The 15,292-nt window shown below is 43.2% G+C and overlaps 1 protein-coding gene across 2 annotated transcripts in view; it reads right to left on the bottom strand.

The window, feature by feature from the left end:
- Nucleotides 1-3,628: 3,628 nt before the first annotated feature.
- Nucleotides 3,629-15,292, bottom strand: part of RB1 (RB transcriptional corepressor 1) — a 71,413-nt gene continuing 59,749 nt past the window's right edge. The window contains exons 22-26 of one of the 2 annotated variants that reach the window (XM_063116083.1): nt 13,729-13,868; nt 12,376-12,406; nt 10,308-10,450; nt 6,302-6,351; nt 3,629-3,922 (exon numbers count right to left, since the gene is read on the bottom strand). In XM_063116083.1, the coding sequence (XP_062972153.1) occupies nt 3,849-3,922; nt 6,302-6,351; nt 10,308-10,450; nt 12,376-12,406; nt 13,729-13,868 (438 nt within the window). In that variant the 3' untranslated portion in view covers nt 3,629-3,848. Of the gene's footprint in view, nt 3,923-6,301; nt 6,352-10,307; nt 10,451-12,375; nt 12,407-13,728; nt 13,896-15,292 lie in introns of both variants that reach the window. The other variant, XM_063116082.1, reaches the window with a different exon arrangement.

The following is a 15,292-nucleotide window of genomic DNA, read 5'->3' as shown; positions in this document are numbered from 1 at the left end:
TGTGTACATCCTCCTCAGAGCAGACCCACTGAATCATGTACACTTTATTCATCCCATTCATTTCTATGAGTCTACGTTGAGTTGGACACGGCATGTTTGTCATTATGACATGTCACAACTTTTGTAGTTTGCAGCCAACTCAATCCAAACTTCGCTGCACAAGTTAGACTGCAAAAGCCTCAACATAGAAAACAAGCGTTTTTAGCCTTATTGGATGAAGTACTTGAAAAGCCTGGCTTTGCTGAGAAAATCAATCCATGTCCATCCTCTAAAAGTGTCACTCTCTACATCAGCCTTCCTCAACCTGGGGCGCTCCAGATGTGTTGGACTACATCTCCCAGAATGCCCCAGCCAGCTGGCTGGGGCATTCTGGGAGTTGCAGTCCAACACATCTGGAGCGCCCCAGGTCGAGGAAGGCTGCTCTACATCAACCCCCCAAATAAAAAATAAAAATAAAAACTTAGAAAAGGAAGCTGAAACAGAAAGTCAAGAGGGATGAATCTCTCCAAAATGCTTGGGGGTTACTCAAAACCATAATAATGAAGCTCAGCTAGAATGCAGGTAGTACAAATTCCAGGAGTATATTTATTTATTACATTTCTGTATTGCCCAATAGTCAACGTGGTTCAATAAAAGAAGTCCAATAACATCATGCACTAGGTGGGGACCAGCAGTGCAATAAGCTATTGGAGTTTCCTTCAGAAACTTGGAAGTCTTACACCAAACAGGAACACAAATGTGCACAAAAGAAATACAAGGCATGCAAAAAAGAGAAAAAAGAAAAAAAAAGAGGGAGTTTGAAGAGCATATCAAAAACATTAGAAGCAAGAAACTTTTTTTAACAAAGCCTTTAATGGTTAAATTCACTAAGATGGCACAGTGTTTAAACTGTTTTAAATTGTTTTTACTGCTTTTAAATTATATATTGTTTTAACTTGGTTCATGGTTTAATTTGTTGTTTTATACTGTATGTTTTTATCTGTATGCCGCCCTGAGATCTTAGGGCGGGATACAGATGTTTTAAATAAATAAATAATAAATAAACCAGTAGGAACTGTTGGCTGTCCAACTGAAACAGGAGATTGCAGAGAAGCTGAAGCCTTTGCAGAGAGGTCATTGCAGACAAACACGAACCCTTGGACTTTCAAAAGGTTTTTGACAAAGTCTTTCAGCAAAAACTCCTGAGCAAACTTAGCAGTCATGGGATAAAAGGAGAGGAAGCTAAACGTTTATTCTGATAAATGAACAGGTTTCAGAATGGAGAGATGTAACAACAATCTGTATTCAACTTGTTCATAAATGCAATGAACATTAAGGTGTCCAACTTTATAGATTAATTAGGTGGTTAAAATAAAAAGAACAGTGAAGAATAGACAGCATTAAAATGGAAAATGTAGTTCAATGTAAGCAAGTAATGTAAATAACATTGATGCAAATTATAGGAGGTCTGAACTGGCATTGAGGAATGTGGTGGATAGCTCAATAAAATGTAGACCCAGTATATGGCTGCTGTGAAAACAGAAAATTTTATGTTGGGGATAATGCCTTTATACAAATCCATAGCGTGACCACACTTGGAATACTGTGTGAAGTTCTGGGAAAAGCACCTCTAAACTGGTATTGCAGAGAAGGGTCACCAAGGGGCTGGAGCAACTCCTCTTTGAGAAAAGGGTACAACATCTGGACCTTTTAAGAGTAAGGAGGCGCATACAATTATAAGAAGGGTATAAAATTATGCAGGTTGCAGAGGAAGTGGATAGGAGGATAAAGCTATAAGTGGCTACTAGTTGTGATGGCTATACATTACACCTCCAATATCAGAGACCGTATTTATAACAATTGCTGGTACACATGAACAGGAGGGTACTGCTGTGCTCATGTCATTTGTGGACTTCCCAGAGGCATCTAGTTTGCTATACCTGCACGGGCCTTTTGTGGGGTTCTTTTTTTAATGGCTTGCGTTTTACCTATTAAAAGCTAAATAAGATTGTGTCATTTATCCTGTCAGGCTCTGTAATCTTGACTCCGCTTTTTAAAATATTCTGCAGAATTCTCTAGCTCCTGCAGGCCTCCCAGATGGTTCCCACCCACCTGGACGGCTTTGTCTGGGGAGCTTGCAAGCTGCACCCGCTGCCCCTTGGCCCTGCCGGCTGCATGCACATGACCAGTGGGACCAAGAAGAGGTGAGTGCAGCCAGCGGGCACAGCCAGCAGCTCAGGTGGCCAGGAGGCAGCCAAGCGAGTGGCCACCTCTTGGTCCCACCGGCCAGCCACACACCTCCCACCCAGCCCACCTGGCGCACTTACCTTCTGGGAGATACGGAGAAGTTGGCTACTTACGGGCTTCCCCGCCTCTCCCAGAAGTCTCAAGTCTCTGAGACACCTCATCCTGGAAGTCTCATGAGACTTGAGACTTCCGGGAGAGGCGGGGAAGTCATCGAGCAGCCGACTTCTCCACATCTCTGAGAAGGTAAGTGCGCCGGCTGGCCAGGTGGGAGGCATGTGGCTGGCCAGTGGAACCAAGGGGTGGCCACTCGCTCCAGTGCCTCCTAGCTGCCTGAGCTGCTGGCTTGGGCAATCAGCTGGCTGCGCTCACTGCTTCTTCGTCCCACTGGCCACCCACACACCTCCAACACATATTCCATTATAGAAATCTGTTAGCATTGAATTCAATTACACAATTCTACATTTTGGAATAACACTTCCAAAACATTAGAACATCTACTGAATGAGCTCTACTTATGAGGAAAATAAAACTGTACTCAGAGAAAAAGGTGAGAAAACACCTATGTAGTTGTAACAAGATAGTTGCAGTTTTCATAAATCAAAGTATTGGGCAATATTCAATGGGATCACTGTGTTTACGCAGTTGCATAAGCGACATCTAGCATAGCACTGATAGCCAGTGTCAGTTCATGCTATTGATATTATATTACACAAGCGCTACATCAATTACGTAAGTGCAGCCTCCCCGTTTACTGCCCAATGGTAGTAAAATTCCTGGATCTCATTTTGATAGCTTAAGTTATCAAATCTAAATATTGATTTGCATGAAACCCAAGTACTTAGAGCCAGCAGCTCTGACATTTTATATCTCTTTCTTTGTTCATGATACAGACAGAAAATGTGCACACTTAGCATTTTGTACTGCAACTATTGCAGCTTTCTAAACAATTCGGCAAGCTAGCAGATCACAAAAACTCATCTACATGCATGGAAATGTTAATGAGGTATAGGAAATTTATTTCAGTAGTATGCCTATACTGAATCTAGACTGTCAGTTGCACTTAACTGCGTTCAACTTAGTGTAGATCCAGCCCAATGAGTATACACCTCATTAATTACATTAATGAGGTAATTGATGAGGTCAGTCTTGCACATATTACTGATTAAACCTGTAGTTGAGAATTTGGGAACTGATTTTGCGTGTAAATAGCGCATAGTCTAATATGACATTATTTAACCCTAGTGCATTTTTACTAATCCTACTTAAACATCAAATATCTTTGTCCTAGACCAGCCTTCCTCAACCTGGGGCGCTCCAGATGTGTTGGACTGCATCTCCCAGAATGCCCCAGCTGGGGCATTCTGGGAGTTGTAGTCCAACACATCTGGAGCGCCCCAGGTTGAGGAAGGCTGTCCTAGACAATGGTAGAATGGTCTCCACTAGCACATTGGGAAGGAAGGAATTTTTTATTTAAATTAACATTTACGTGGCTAATATTGCATATTACATGGCAGCATATAACATTGAAAACATATGGTCCAAATTAGCTAAATTGTGGGTGCCAAAGACAAAGTAGAGATCAAGAAAGCACATAGTGCACATAATGGCATCTGAACTGAAGTTCACTTTTGTTCCGTGGTTGAAGCGTCAGCACCATCGTTCAGTTTTTGGTTTTGTATCCTGGTTCGAGTAGATGCTAGAGAAACAAACATGGCATTTCTTTTTAAACAGCTGCTAGTCTGATATGTGGTAAAGAGGTCATTTAATTAATAAAAAGCAGAAGAGAAACAAGCAGTTAATCTGCATGAAATCCAACAAACTGGTCTTCTATTCATAAAAGAAGGATATGAGAAAGATCAATAATAATAATAATAATAATAATAATAATAATAATAATAATAATAATAATAATAAAAAATCAAATGTTGCCACAGAAGCACTTGAGATCTCATTCATTATTAGAGGATGTTATTTGATAGATCTCTTATAGCAATTAGATAATTAAGCGAAACAAAACCAACAAAAATAAGCAATGTCATGATGTAATGGATTCTTACAATTACATCATGGTTTTTGAAAGTCAGTGTTAATATTTTAAACTATGAAAGTAGTAACCAATAAACCAAGCAACAAACTAAGCTATTGTTGTATGCAAAAACAGAAATCTTATTGTGAATTTCTGGCCTCTGACCTTTACGGAGCCATCCCAACCCTCAGGATGGTGTCACCCCTGGGAGTGAGTGGGCAGGGTCCACTTCTCAATCTTGCCTCCCCAGGGGGGAGAAACCCTCTGCCCCCAGACTGACCAAAAGACTGCCTTATAACCCCTCACTAGAACATGTCCATCATTCCTGCTCCCTGCTGATAAATAAACTGAAACAGGAGCTAAGAATATAACTGTGAAGAATTCATGCTTGGAGAAAAACGCAAATGTTAAAATAATCCCCCATGGGGATTAACCCGTTTACCACCTCCACATGTAGGACGCTGGCAAAAGCCGCTTACAAACTAAAGCTCCTGGAAGAAGAGAGGCGGGACGAATGCCCTCCATGAAGGTCAGAGAACAAAAGTGCACGGTAAGGAAGTTTCTGTTTTCTCCTGTGATATCTGTTACTGTGATATTCTAGAACTTCCAAGATCTGTAAAACTTTTCAGCCAAAGGATGCTGAAGCAAACTTAAAAACTTTGTAGTGCTTCGAAAACACGTGCGCTGAAGCCCAAGTCGCAGTTTACCGATGTCGTCAATATGAAAATTTCCTTTAAGGCCAGCAGTGGCTCCCCTCCCACCCTGTAGTGAGTGTTCTGTAATGCCCTGTGGCAACTCTTATCTAAAGCCCTGGTATGCCCTGCAAAACACCATTCCCGCAGCCACCGGGAGTATCACTGAAAGACAACAAACACAGCTTCCGCTTTCTAAACCTCTACAGTTCTGACTTTTGTGCCTCTGACTGCGACCAGTTTTCCTGCTTCTATGTCATGAAGCTGTTCAGATAAGCTGCCCAGCAGAACAAGCTGGTGTTGGCTGTGGTCATAACTCTGTTCGGTCATAACAGGCTGTGTTCATAACTCTGACTCTCATTGACAGTCAGCCTGGAGTCTGTCCAGGACTATCGGGTGACCATTTGTGATTATGACAAATAGTTTGGTAAAAAATAGCCAAACACAAACCATGGATTTTAAGAAGGTCAATTTTAATAAGCTAAGAGAAATAATAAGGAAAGAAAATCTTAAAGGCAAGAGTGTTGTAGCAACCTGGGATTTCTTGAAAAGGACAGCACAGTCTCAAACAATACCAATGAAGGGGCCAAGGAATGGTCACCCAAATCGGCCTGGAACCACTGCAACACAGTGCCTCCAACGTCCATCCCAGAGTCAATCCAGGAGGATACCCGAGTTAATGGTATCAAAAGGTGATGAGAGATTGAGCAGAATTAACAGGGCTGCATTCCCATTGTCCCTCGCTCGATAAAGGTCATCCATCAGGCTGACCAAGGCTGATTCAGTCATGGTAAAAACCCAGATTGAAATGTGTCTCCGCCACAACCGTCTCTTCCTAAGAAAGGGGTATTTGCAACTGGGCAATGTTGTCTAATACCACTGGGTCCAGAGTGGGCTTCTTCAGGAGCGATCGCACTACCGCCTCTTTAAGGATAGCAGGGACCACCAATTCCCAAAGGGAAGCACACCCTGGACCCACTCAGTCAACCTTCCTTAGCTAGCTTTTATTAGCCAGGAGGAACAGGGATTGAGAGAGCATGTGGTCAGTTGCATCATCAGGCTGCAGCAACTGAAACAGATCCCACAAAATCAGGCAGATGGTGGATTCATAAAGCTACTTAAGGCAACAGAATGGGATTTCTTTCAAAAGAAATATTTCTCCTATAAACAGCAGGCCCACAAGATGCTTCTAAAACTCCTCTCAAGACTTGCAATACTGTCAAGTATCACTAGCTACAAGGCCTCAATGAGTGTGTGGAACTAGTTCTAAGGTTCTTTGGATCTTGGCAGGTAAACAGTCCCTTTCATTGCTCATGGCAGTAATTTCTAATCAATCCTGTGGTGAACAAGTACTTACTCATTTCTGCAAGTTTTTGTTGGAACTTGGATTCTCCAGAGAGGTGCTCCCTGTGGATTTGGGGGTGGGAGAAAGAGAGAAATCTAATTACAAAGTTACATATAATTTCACTCCAGAGTGGCCACATGAGTTGTGGTCCAAAACAAGTCATTTGTATGGCTGAAAAAAAGATGTGCATTCCCATTCACACTGCAAACTAGATGGAAACATGGATACAATCTCTACGTACAGTGCAGTTGAGAATCACATTGAATGATCTACGTCTGATGTGTGCAGCAGCATTGATTCAATTAACTGTGACCAACTTCGGGATACATGAAACAAATCCTCAATCGACAAAAGATTATTGAAGTTGATACAGAAACTTTACTCTCATATCAAAATTCAGGTTAGGACAGAACTTTCAGGTTCTCGCTCAGACTTGATTAATGCTATGTGAGGTGTTCATCAAGGATGTTTATTAGCACCAACACTACTTAATATTTATGTTCGTTCTTTAATAACACGTTTAAGTAATGCAGGTTGCTTACCTATAACCATAGTTCTTTGAGTGGTCATCTGTGCATTCACACTTAATGGGAACTTCCAATAGCTTAAATTGGAACTTCCAATAGCTGAGAAGGATTTTGGGCGGGAACTCCTCCCCCCACCATCATGTATATGTATACTGTGTTCCCATCCCTCCCTCAGTTCCTTGAGACCGTCATTTTGATCTCAAATCTCAGGAGAGCCCATGCCTCGGTATCGACAGAATTATTGACACCGAAGTAGGGACGGTGGGAATGCACAGATGAGCACTCAAAGAACTACGGTTACAGGTAAGAAACCTGCATTTCTTCTTCGTGGTCTCTGTGCATCACACTTAATGGGGCAATTAGCGAGCTGACTTACTGGTGGTGGGTAAGGTATCTCATTGAAGGACTGATGACAGGCTCTGGCATGAATGTCCAACTTGTAATGTCGAATAAAGGTCAACTGCGATGTCCAACCGCATTAGTCCTCCAGGGGGACACCCTTGGCAAAGGCTGTTGAGGCTGACACTCCACGTGTGGAGTGGGCTTTAACCTGGGATGGTAGTTCCCGCTTGGAGACTTGATAAGCAAGCTGGATTGTTTGTCGAATCCATGCCACTAGTCGTTGTTGAGATGGGGGAGCCCTTTTTTTGGTTCCCTGTAGCAGACAAAGCGCTTTTGAGAGGACCTAAACGTTTGCGTCCTCGATTTGTAGAAGGCCAGGGCTTGTCTTACGTTGAGAGTGTGTAGCTGCTTCTCGAGATCGAAGGTTAGATTAGAAAAGAAAGCTGGTAGCGAGATCGGCTTGTTGAGATGGAAATCGGAGGCTACCTTGGGTAGGAAGGAGACGTCTGGCTGCAGCAATACTGATTCTTTGTGAAATATAAGGTATGGTGCATCTACTCTCAAGAGCCGATAGTTCACTGACTCGTCTAGTCGATGTTATGGAAACAAGGAAGGCGACTTTCTATGAGAGGATTTGTAGGCTACAGGTGGCTAGTGGTTCGAAGGGTTTAGACGTCAACATTTTTAGGAAAAGTGGTAAACTGCATGCTGGTGTCTGGGATCTGAGGGGTGGTGCAAGATTGTTTAAACCCCTTAGGAACGATCTGGTTAGTGGGTGAGAAAAAAGTGTGAAGCCATCAGTTGGTGGATGTGAGCTGGAAACAGCGGGCAGGTAGAATCAAATAGATGCAGGTTTCAGGCCTTTGTCAAAAAGGTAAGTGAGGAACCATAAGACATTTGTGACTGGGCCCTTCCTTGGGTCGAGACCATTGCCAGTTGCGAACTGAAGGAAAGTTGTCCACTTTGCAGAGTATGATTAGACAATAAAGGGCGCTTAGATGCGTCCAATATCCTCTGGACTCAGTCTGGTATCGGTGTGGGATTCATGCATGTTGTATTCTCCACGCTGTGAGTTTCAGGGTTTTTATGTCCGGATGAAGGACCTTGCTGTTGCTGTGGGATAGAAGGTTGTGCCGTGGTGGAAGGCAAATGTAGTGTCCCTGAGCCAGGCATAGCAGTGTGGGGAACCAATTCTGCCTCGGCCACCATGGTGCTATAATAATTATGCAATTCGTGTGCTCCCTGTTGATTTGGATATGATCTGAGTCAGTAAGGGGAAAGGTGAGAAGAGGTAGAATTGGGTTCCCCACCATGTGATGAAGAATGTGTCTCCCATGGACATGGTGTTCTGTCCTCCCCTGGAGCAGAATTCACGGCTAACTCGGTTCTGTGCTGTCGCAAGTAAGTACCCTTGGGGTGTTCCCCATTTCCAGAATATAGTCTGTTGGATGTGAGGGGAAAGTTCCTATTCGTGGGATGTTCCCGTTGAGCGACTCAGTGAGTCTGCAAGGACATTGGAGGTGCCTGCTATATGTATAGCTGAGAGGTGGATACCCCTGGGGATTGTCCAGGTGAAGATCCGTAGTGTAAGGTCTACTAAAAACGAAAATACAATTGAAGCCGGAATATTTTCTGTTGGGCATAATGGACGATCAGATGAAAAAGAGCTTTGGGACTTTGTTTTTATATATGATTACAGCAGCGAGACATTTATATGCACAATTGCGGAAAGGTCCAACATTGCCTACAATGGAGGAATGGCTGTTGAAGATGCTGGAGATGGCAGAGATCATAGAATCATGGAATAGCAGAGTCGGAAGGGGCCTACAAGGCCATCGAGTCCAACCCCCTGCTCAATGCAGGAATCCACCCTAAAGCATCCCTGACAGATGGTTGTCCAGCTGACTCTTGAAGGCCTCTAGTGTAGCAGAGCCCACAACCTCCCTAGATAACTGATTCCATTGTTGTACTGCTCTAATAGTCAGGAAGTTTTTCCTGATGTCCAGCCGGAATCTGGCTTCCTTTAACTTGAGCCTGTTATTCCGTGTCCTGCACTCTGGGAGGATTGAGAAGAGATCCTGGCCCCCCTCTGTATGACAACCTTTTAAGTATTTGAAGAGTGCTATCATGTCTCCCCTCAATCTTCTCTTCTCCAGGCTAAACATGCCCAGTTCTTTCAGTCTCTCTTCATAGGGCTTTGTTTCCAGACCCCTGATCATCCTGGTTGCCCTCCTCTGAACACGCTCCAGCTTGTCTGCATCCTTCTTGAATTGTGGAGCCCAGAACTGGACACAATACTCTAGATGAGGCCTAACCAGGGCCGATGTTAAGATGTTGAGACAGGATGGTGGAAAGGAAAGGAATGCTTGCTTACTACAGAGGGCTCCTTATAAGAAAAGGATGACTCATGAGAAGGGCACCTAAGAAGGCATCTAACGTGATGCAGCTGAGCCCTGGGTAGCTCTAGTTATATTAGCTCTCAGCTGTAGTGAAAACAACAACCCTTTCCTGTGTAATTATAGCAGAAGTTTGCAAACTTTTTTTGCTCTGTGAACATGTTTTACATTTTGAAAAAGTGTCTGTATGTACCACCACAAATTGCCATCAGAGGTGGTAGTGGGTGCATGTTCCCACCGCTTGTGATTTTCTCTTCCTCCCTGGACTCTCCCACCACTTCCAGTCCCCTCCACCTCATATTGGCATAATATAAAGAGGCAGGAGAAGTTTCCCAATCTGCAGACTTCCTGTTACTAAGGCGAGCATGGAGTAGGCAGTGGCAAGGAAATCATGGTGGCAATAGCAGGGGATGAAGGAAGGAAATCACTACAGGGAGGAGGAAAAAAGAAGTCACAGCTGCGGGAAGGAAATCTCAAGTGGGGATGGAAGTAGAAGGGTGTCTAGCAGGCATACTTTGGGGGAAAACCACATTTCAATATGAAATACAGCTTCCCTCTCCAGCAGTATAAGCAGCTACTTTGAAAAATTCATCAACTGCCCCTATTACTTTGTTGAATTATTACCAACTGTTGCACATATCAAAATATTCCATTGCTTCTTTCTTTAGAAAATAACTGATAAATAGATAGAATAAAATCAATCAATTCCAATCAAATCACAAAGCTGAAAGGAACAATTTAAAACACACTCACCTTCCATCGATTTCATCTTGTCCTTCTATATCAAAGCGTAGTCTCTTCAGAGGTTTGGGAGCTGTGCCTACTTCAGCACCACGTTTCAGATGATGATCACTGCTGCACACCATCTGGTTTATCTTCTGAAACTTTTCAGAAATCTAGAAATACCAGAAGACCACAAAAAATAACAATCAGATCTAACTCTTGAAAATATGATAAAATAAAGTTCTGATTAGCCCTATCAAAATATTCAAGTTCTTTGGATAACTTTAGAAAAAGAATGCCACTAGGGTCCAAACTACATGTTACGTAGAATTCCACATAACTTTTGTTGAAAGTCCCCTGAAAGTCTCCCAAGGAAAGACACTCGCTGAAGCCACTACTCTCCCATGCCCCAGCAGAGAGACATCTCCATCCAAGGCGAGTAGAATATACCCTCCATCCATTGTAGAAATGAACTTATCACAGCTTGTCCAACGGTTTATGTTCTTAGAGCGGAGGATGGAGTCCTTGAATGGGATGTTCAAAAGTGATACCCATTCCAGGGCGGGGCTCTCACTGCATATATCTCCCAAACTAAGACCAAAGATGGAGTATTCCTCTCCTAAAGGTAGCTTTGAAAATGGTGATGGCTAACCAGCCTTGGATCCAACAATATGCGATTTTTCTCCAGATTCCTGACAAGGTGCAGCAGATGGCTCTGTGGCAGTGTACATTATCTTCTGCAGCCATGCTTGCAAAGGCACTACATATGCCAGACTGAAGGGTGTAAAAGCAGTGCTATGACATTGCTGAAAGTTCTACACACAAATTGCTTGCTGGAACTCCTGTTGCAGGAGTTGTGTTGGAAGATCTAAATAAAAAGTGGCAACTCTACAGTTAATAGAGGCGTGTACATCCTCAAGGTGTCAAAAGCACCTCTGCTAAATAGGCAGTGAATGTTGGGATGCTTAGGAGATACAGAAGTTTAGTAACTTAGTCGAAGATCCCTTTTAACCTTTTCTGTGCCAGGAAAGGTGGAGGGAAATGATAAAACCCTTCAGTTTCATCAAAATTCATATGGTCCTTAACATATATCCTCAAAGTGTGCCATTCTTTTCACTAGATTATCTATGGTTGGGTTAGAAAATTATAGCTACCCCAAAAGACAACCCAGAGACACCTGTTGTAACTTAACCCCACGGTGCTGGCATGCAATGCAGGGCATTAGAAAGAAGATCTCCGAGTCCCGTGTTTGTGCAGGAAGTAGACAGGAGTTCAAAGTCTGGATGTGCGAAGTGGTTCCAACACACAAGCCTTGAGAAGCTAATGTATATAAGTGAGAAGTGTGAATGGGCGAAGTAGTGTTCGTCGCTCACAACACCCACCGTAATGTTAGAGGTAGAGAAACTTGTGACAATCATACACAAGGTTTTTAAAAAATTGAAATTTAAAAATAAAAAAGCCAGCCAGCAGCAAGATCTGTTAACAGCAGCAGCTTGCAGCGGAGTAAAGACACAATCAGAAAAGATATTTGAGGGAAGGGAAAAATGTATCACATAGCAAAAGCTTTAAAGTACAGCAAAAGCTACAAAAGTAGGAGTAAGTAAATTTCAGATACTTGAATGTCTCACTTGTTCTTTATTTCAGTGATTTTAACATTAAGATGTTACGTAGAACAGGTTTGTCTTAACTGTGTGCTGTAAAATCAGATATGTGACATCAAGGCTATGTTCGGGTGGACATGTTGGTGCTGGACTCGCCCCCCGGGGCCAGACATGTTGGTGGGCACACCCCCTTGGGGGCTGACCATGTTGTCCTCCTTTTTGATTTCCAAAATATGGTCACCCTACTCAAAATTGTTTCCCCAACTTAATACAAGGGAAGAAAAATAGATTCCAGTACTTTCCCCTTCTGAGAGAAATGAAACTTGAAGGGGACAATTTTAAGAGGAAAACAACAGGGAAAGAGTTAAGAGTTCCTCACCCTCCAATGCTGCTTACAGTGTCAAGCAGCTGCTTTACATAAAAAAAGGCAGTGAAATGTCAGTTTATGCACTGTTTGGCCCACTTTCAAGAATTATAATTTAAAACAGGAAACTCACCCCAAAGGATTCACCAATTGATACCAATATTCTGTAAAAACAAGAATGAAGAAAAGCACTTTAATTTTATTTTTCTATGAAATGGATGTCAAAAGGCACAAGACATGGTATGTAAAAACTGGCACAGTGGGATGAGGCAACTTTTACAAATATTCTCCATAAAACAGATGTTTCAGGCAAGTTATATTAACTACAATTGAATGGAAAAAAATCAAAACTAATTTGTTAATCCCCAAACCTATAATATAGAGGGGGTGTTGAACCTCAGACCCACAGACCCTCAGACCCAAATCCTGCCTGTGCTCCCCAATTGACCATCACCATGCCCTACCTGGTGGCTTCCCAGCATTTGCAGTTCCCCCCTCATTCTAAAAGGCTGAGATTCCTTTCCTAATCCTTAGTTACTGGAAATAAAAGCTTTACACTAAAATACATTGGTATTTTGGCTCCAGCCATTTTGCTCCAGCCACTACTGGAATACCCTCAAAAGCTCTTCCAAAATGTAACTCAGCCCTCAGGCTGAAAGAGATTTGACAATCCTGCTATAAGTAGGGGAGGGGGAATACTCCAGTTTGGCTACCCTTAATGCTGAATGAGCCAGAACGCCGTCTGGGGATGATTCAGTGGGGTTTTGAGGTGGTGCAGTGTTCCTTCCTTTAACCAAACTGAGTCAGTTTTTATGTTTGCCTTCTCTCAAGCTCCTTTTCTCCAATCAAGACACAATGATCACAGTCATCATAAACGTAGCTGAAGCTGAAAGTGTCCTGAGTCTACTTAGCACTTAATTTCCTTTAATTGTATCAATAAGACTGTATTTTTTACATTATCTTGAGATGTTGATCTAGAAATCAGATAATGACCCTGTTTGGATGACACACTAAGCCATGGTGGTCAAGAATTCTGAGCTAAACATTATGGCTTAGTGTGTCATGTGAACCATTCCTAACCATGGTGGCTACAGAACCACGACTAAACACGCTCATTAACAATTTACTGCAAAAGGTTTATTGGCCTAGCCATGGCTTAGTGTGTCATCTAAACAGGCTGAATATAAGGAATATAATTATAAGGAAAATAATATAAGGAATATAAGTATTTCTTGCAGCTAATTTAGCAACTACAAGCCAAATACTAAAGGGCTTATACAATGAAGGAATGGCAAAAGCTGATCATTTTCACTAAAAAAGCCCTGTCTAGCTTGTTTTTGTGTTTAATTTACTGACTTACTGAGCAATCCTAAATACACTTACTTTGGAGTAAGCCCCACTGAATACAAGGGGTTTTACCTATGAGTAGGTAAATTTTGAGGTACCTCAAATTTTAGTCATTTGCTTAAATAAAAAAGTTACCAACCTTGTTCTTGGTGTCATTTTGGTGGGTGATAACAACACTTCAGAGAATTTGTAGGGACTCTTCAAAGGTGAGATATAAATATTATTTCTCGCAGGAACACGTAAAGGAGAATTAGAAAACTTGTAAGGGCTCTGAGGTATCTGTGGTATGGGTGATAATGTTGGAGGCTGTAACATGAGAATTTTAAATCAGTGCTATGGACTTTTTCTAACTTTTGTTAATTTATAGGCCATGTTTGGATGCCATTATAGTCAACAGTGGTTAATAATCAACTCAACCATTGCTTAACTACAGGATAATTTCCACATTATTATCAACTGTGGTGTGGATTACATTCAGCATCAAGTCCATGCTTTGAACCATCATTCATCCCCCACCCTCCCTCCCCCTCTCAGTCCTCCATCAGCCATGGCTGCCAAAATTCTATACCGCTGACCAGCGTGCTGCCGAAACATCGCCACTCTTCCATGACCGGTTGGTTTTGGGCTGTGGGCACCCTTTTCTCCTTCCGCTCTCTGCCTGGATGCGCTGCTTGGAATGGGGGGTTGTGTGTCCATTCCCTTTTCAGGGCAGCCATAATCTCTCCCTCCCTGCCTGTTGGGGCATCAGGATTTTCCCACCTGGGCAGCCTGCTTGCCAAGTTTGGGTACGGCCCTGCCAATCTAAAATGGAGATCTAAGTCTCACCCCCTTTTTCGGGGCAGCTGTGACCTCTCCCTCTCCACCTGTTGAGGTGCAGAGGTTTCACACTCCCCCCCCTTCCCACCCGGGTAGCCTAGATGACAAGTCTGGGCATGGCTCTGCCCTTTTAAGTGGAGTTAGAAGCCACTCTCGGAAGCTGGGATCTCTCCCACTGTCCCTCTTCCCCAAGCCGCCTGCAAACGTTGGTACCCCCCGGCACCCATGCCGCACGCTCACCCCCTCCTTCCCCTGCATCCCTTGCTGCCTTCTCCTGCTGTCCCTGTTCACCAAACCACCCATTGCTTTGGCACCCCCACCCCTACAAACGAATAGGAATAAGCAGCACTAGTTTAAATGCTTTTAAATGATTTCTACAAAAGATTTGCTGAAATACTTCTCTGTAAATAATTCTAAGCTTGGAGATCAAAAAGGCTACTATGTGGCATCGCGCAAGCTAGGGCACTGTGGGGGGATGCTTTGATGTTACGACCCTAAACTGCTTGGCTGCTTTCACAGGGTGAGATGTGATTAATATAAACTGCAAATAAGAAGACTACTGCTTGGGCTGGCTTAAGCTGAGGCACAACTCATTGGGGTCCTCGGAGTGGTGGGGCTGAAACTACATTCACAGGTTACATTCAAGCACAGTCCCATTACTCGTTGGGGCATTAGCTGGCTGGGGCATTCTGGGAGATGCAGTCCAACACATCTGGAGTGCCCCAGGTTGAGGAAGGCTGCAACAGCAATGGGCAAGCCTGTGCAGGCCGAGATGCAGAACGGCGAGGAAGTTTGACAGTTCCACGGGTTGAGTCATGGTGGGGTTGGGCTATTTGCGCAATCCGTTACTAGGCAGAACTTGGGAGAAACATCTACCGGCTGGAGTA

The sequence above is a fragment of the Elgaria multicarinata genome, chromosome 2 (genome assembly GCF_023053635.1).
Source record: "Elgaria multicarinata webbii isolate HBS135686 ecotype San Diego chromosome 2, rElgMul1.1.pri, whole genome shotgun sequence".
In the NCBI taxonomy this organism is placed as follows: domain Eukaryota; kingdom Metazoa; phylum Chordata; class Lepidosauria; order Squamata; family Anguidae; genus Elgaria; species Elgaria multicarinata.
This window is presented reverse-complemented; position numbering and strand designations above follow the sequence as displayed.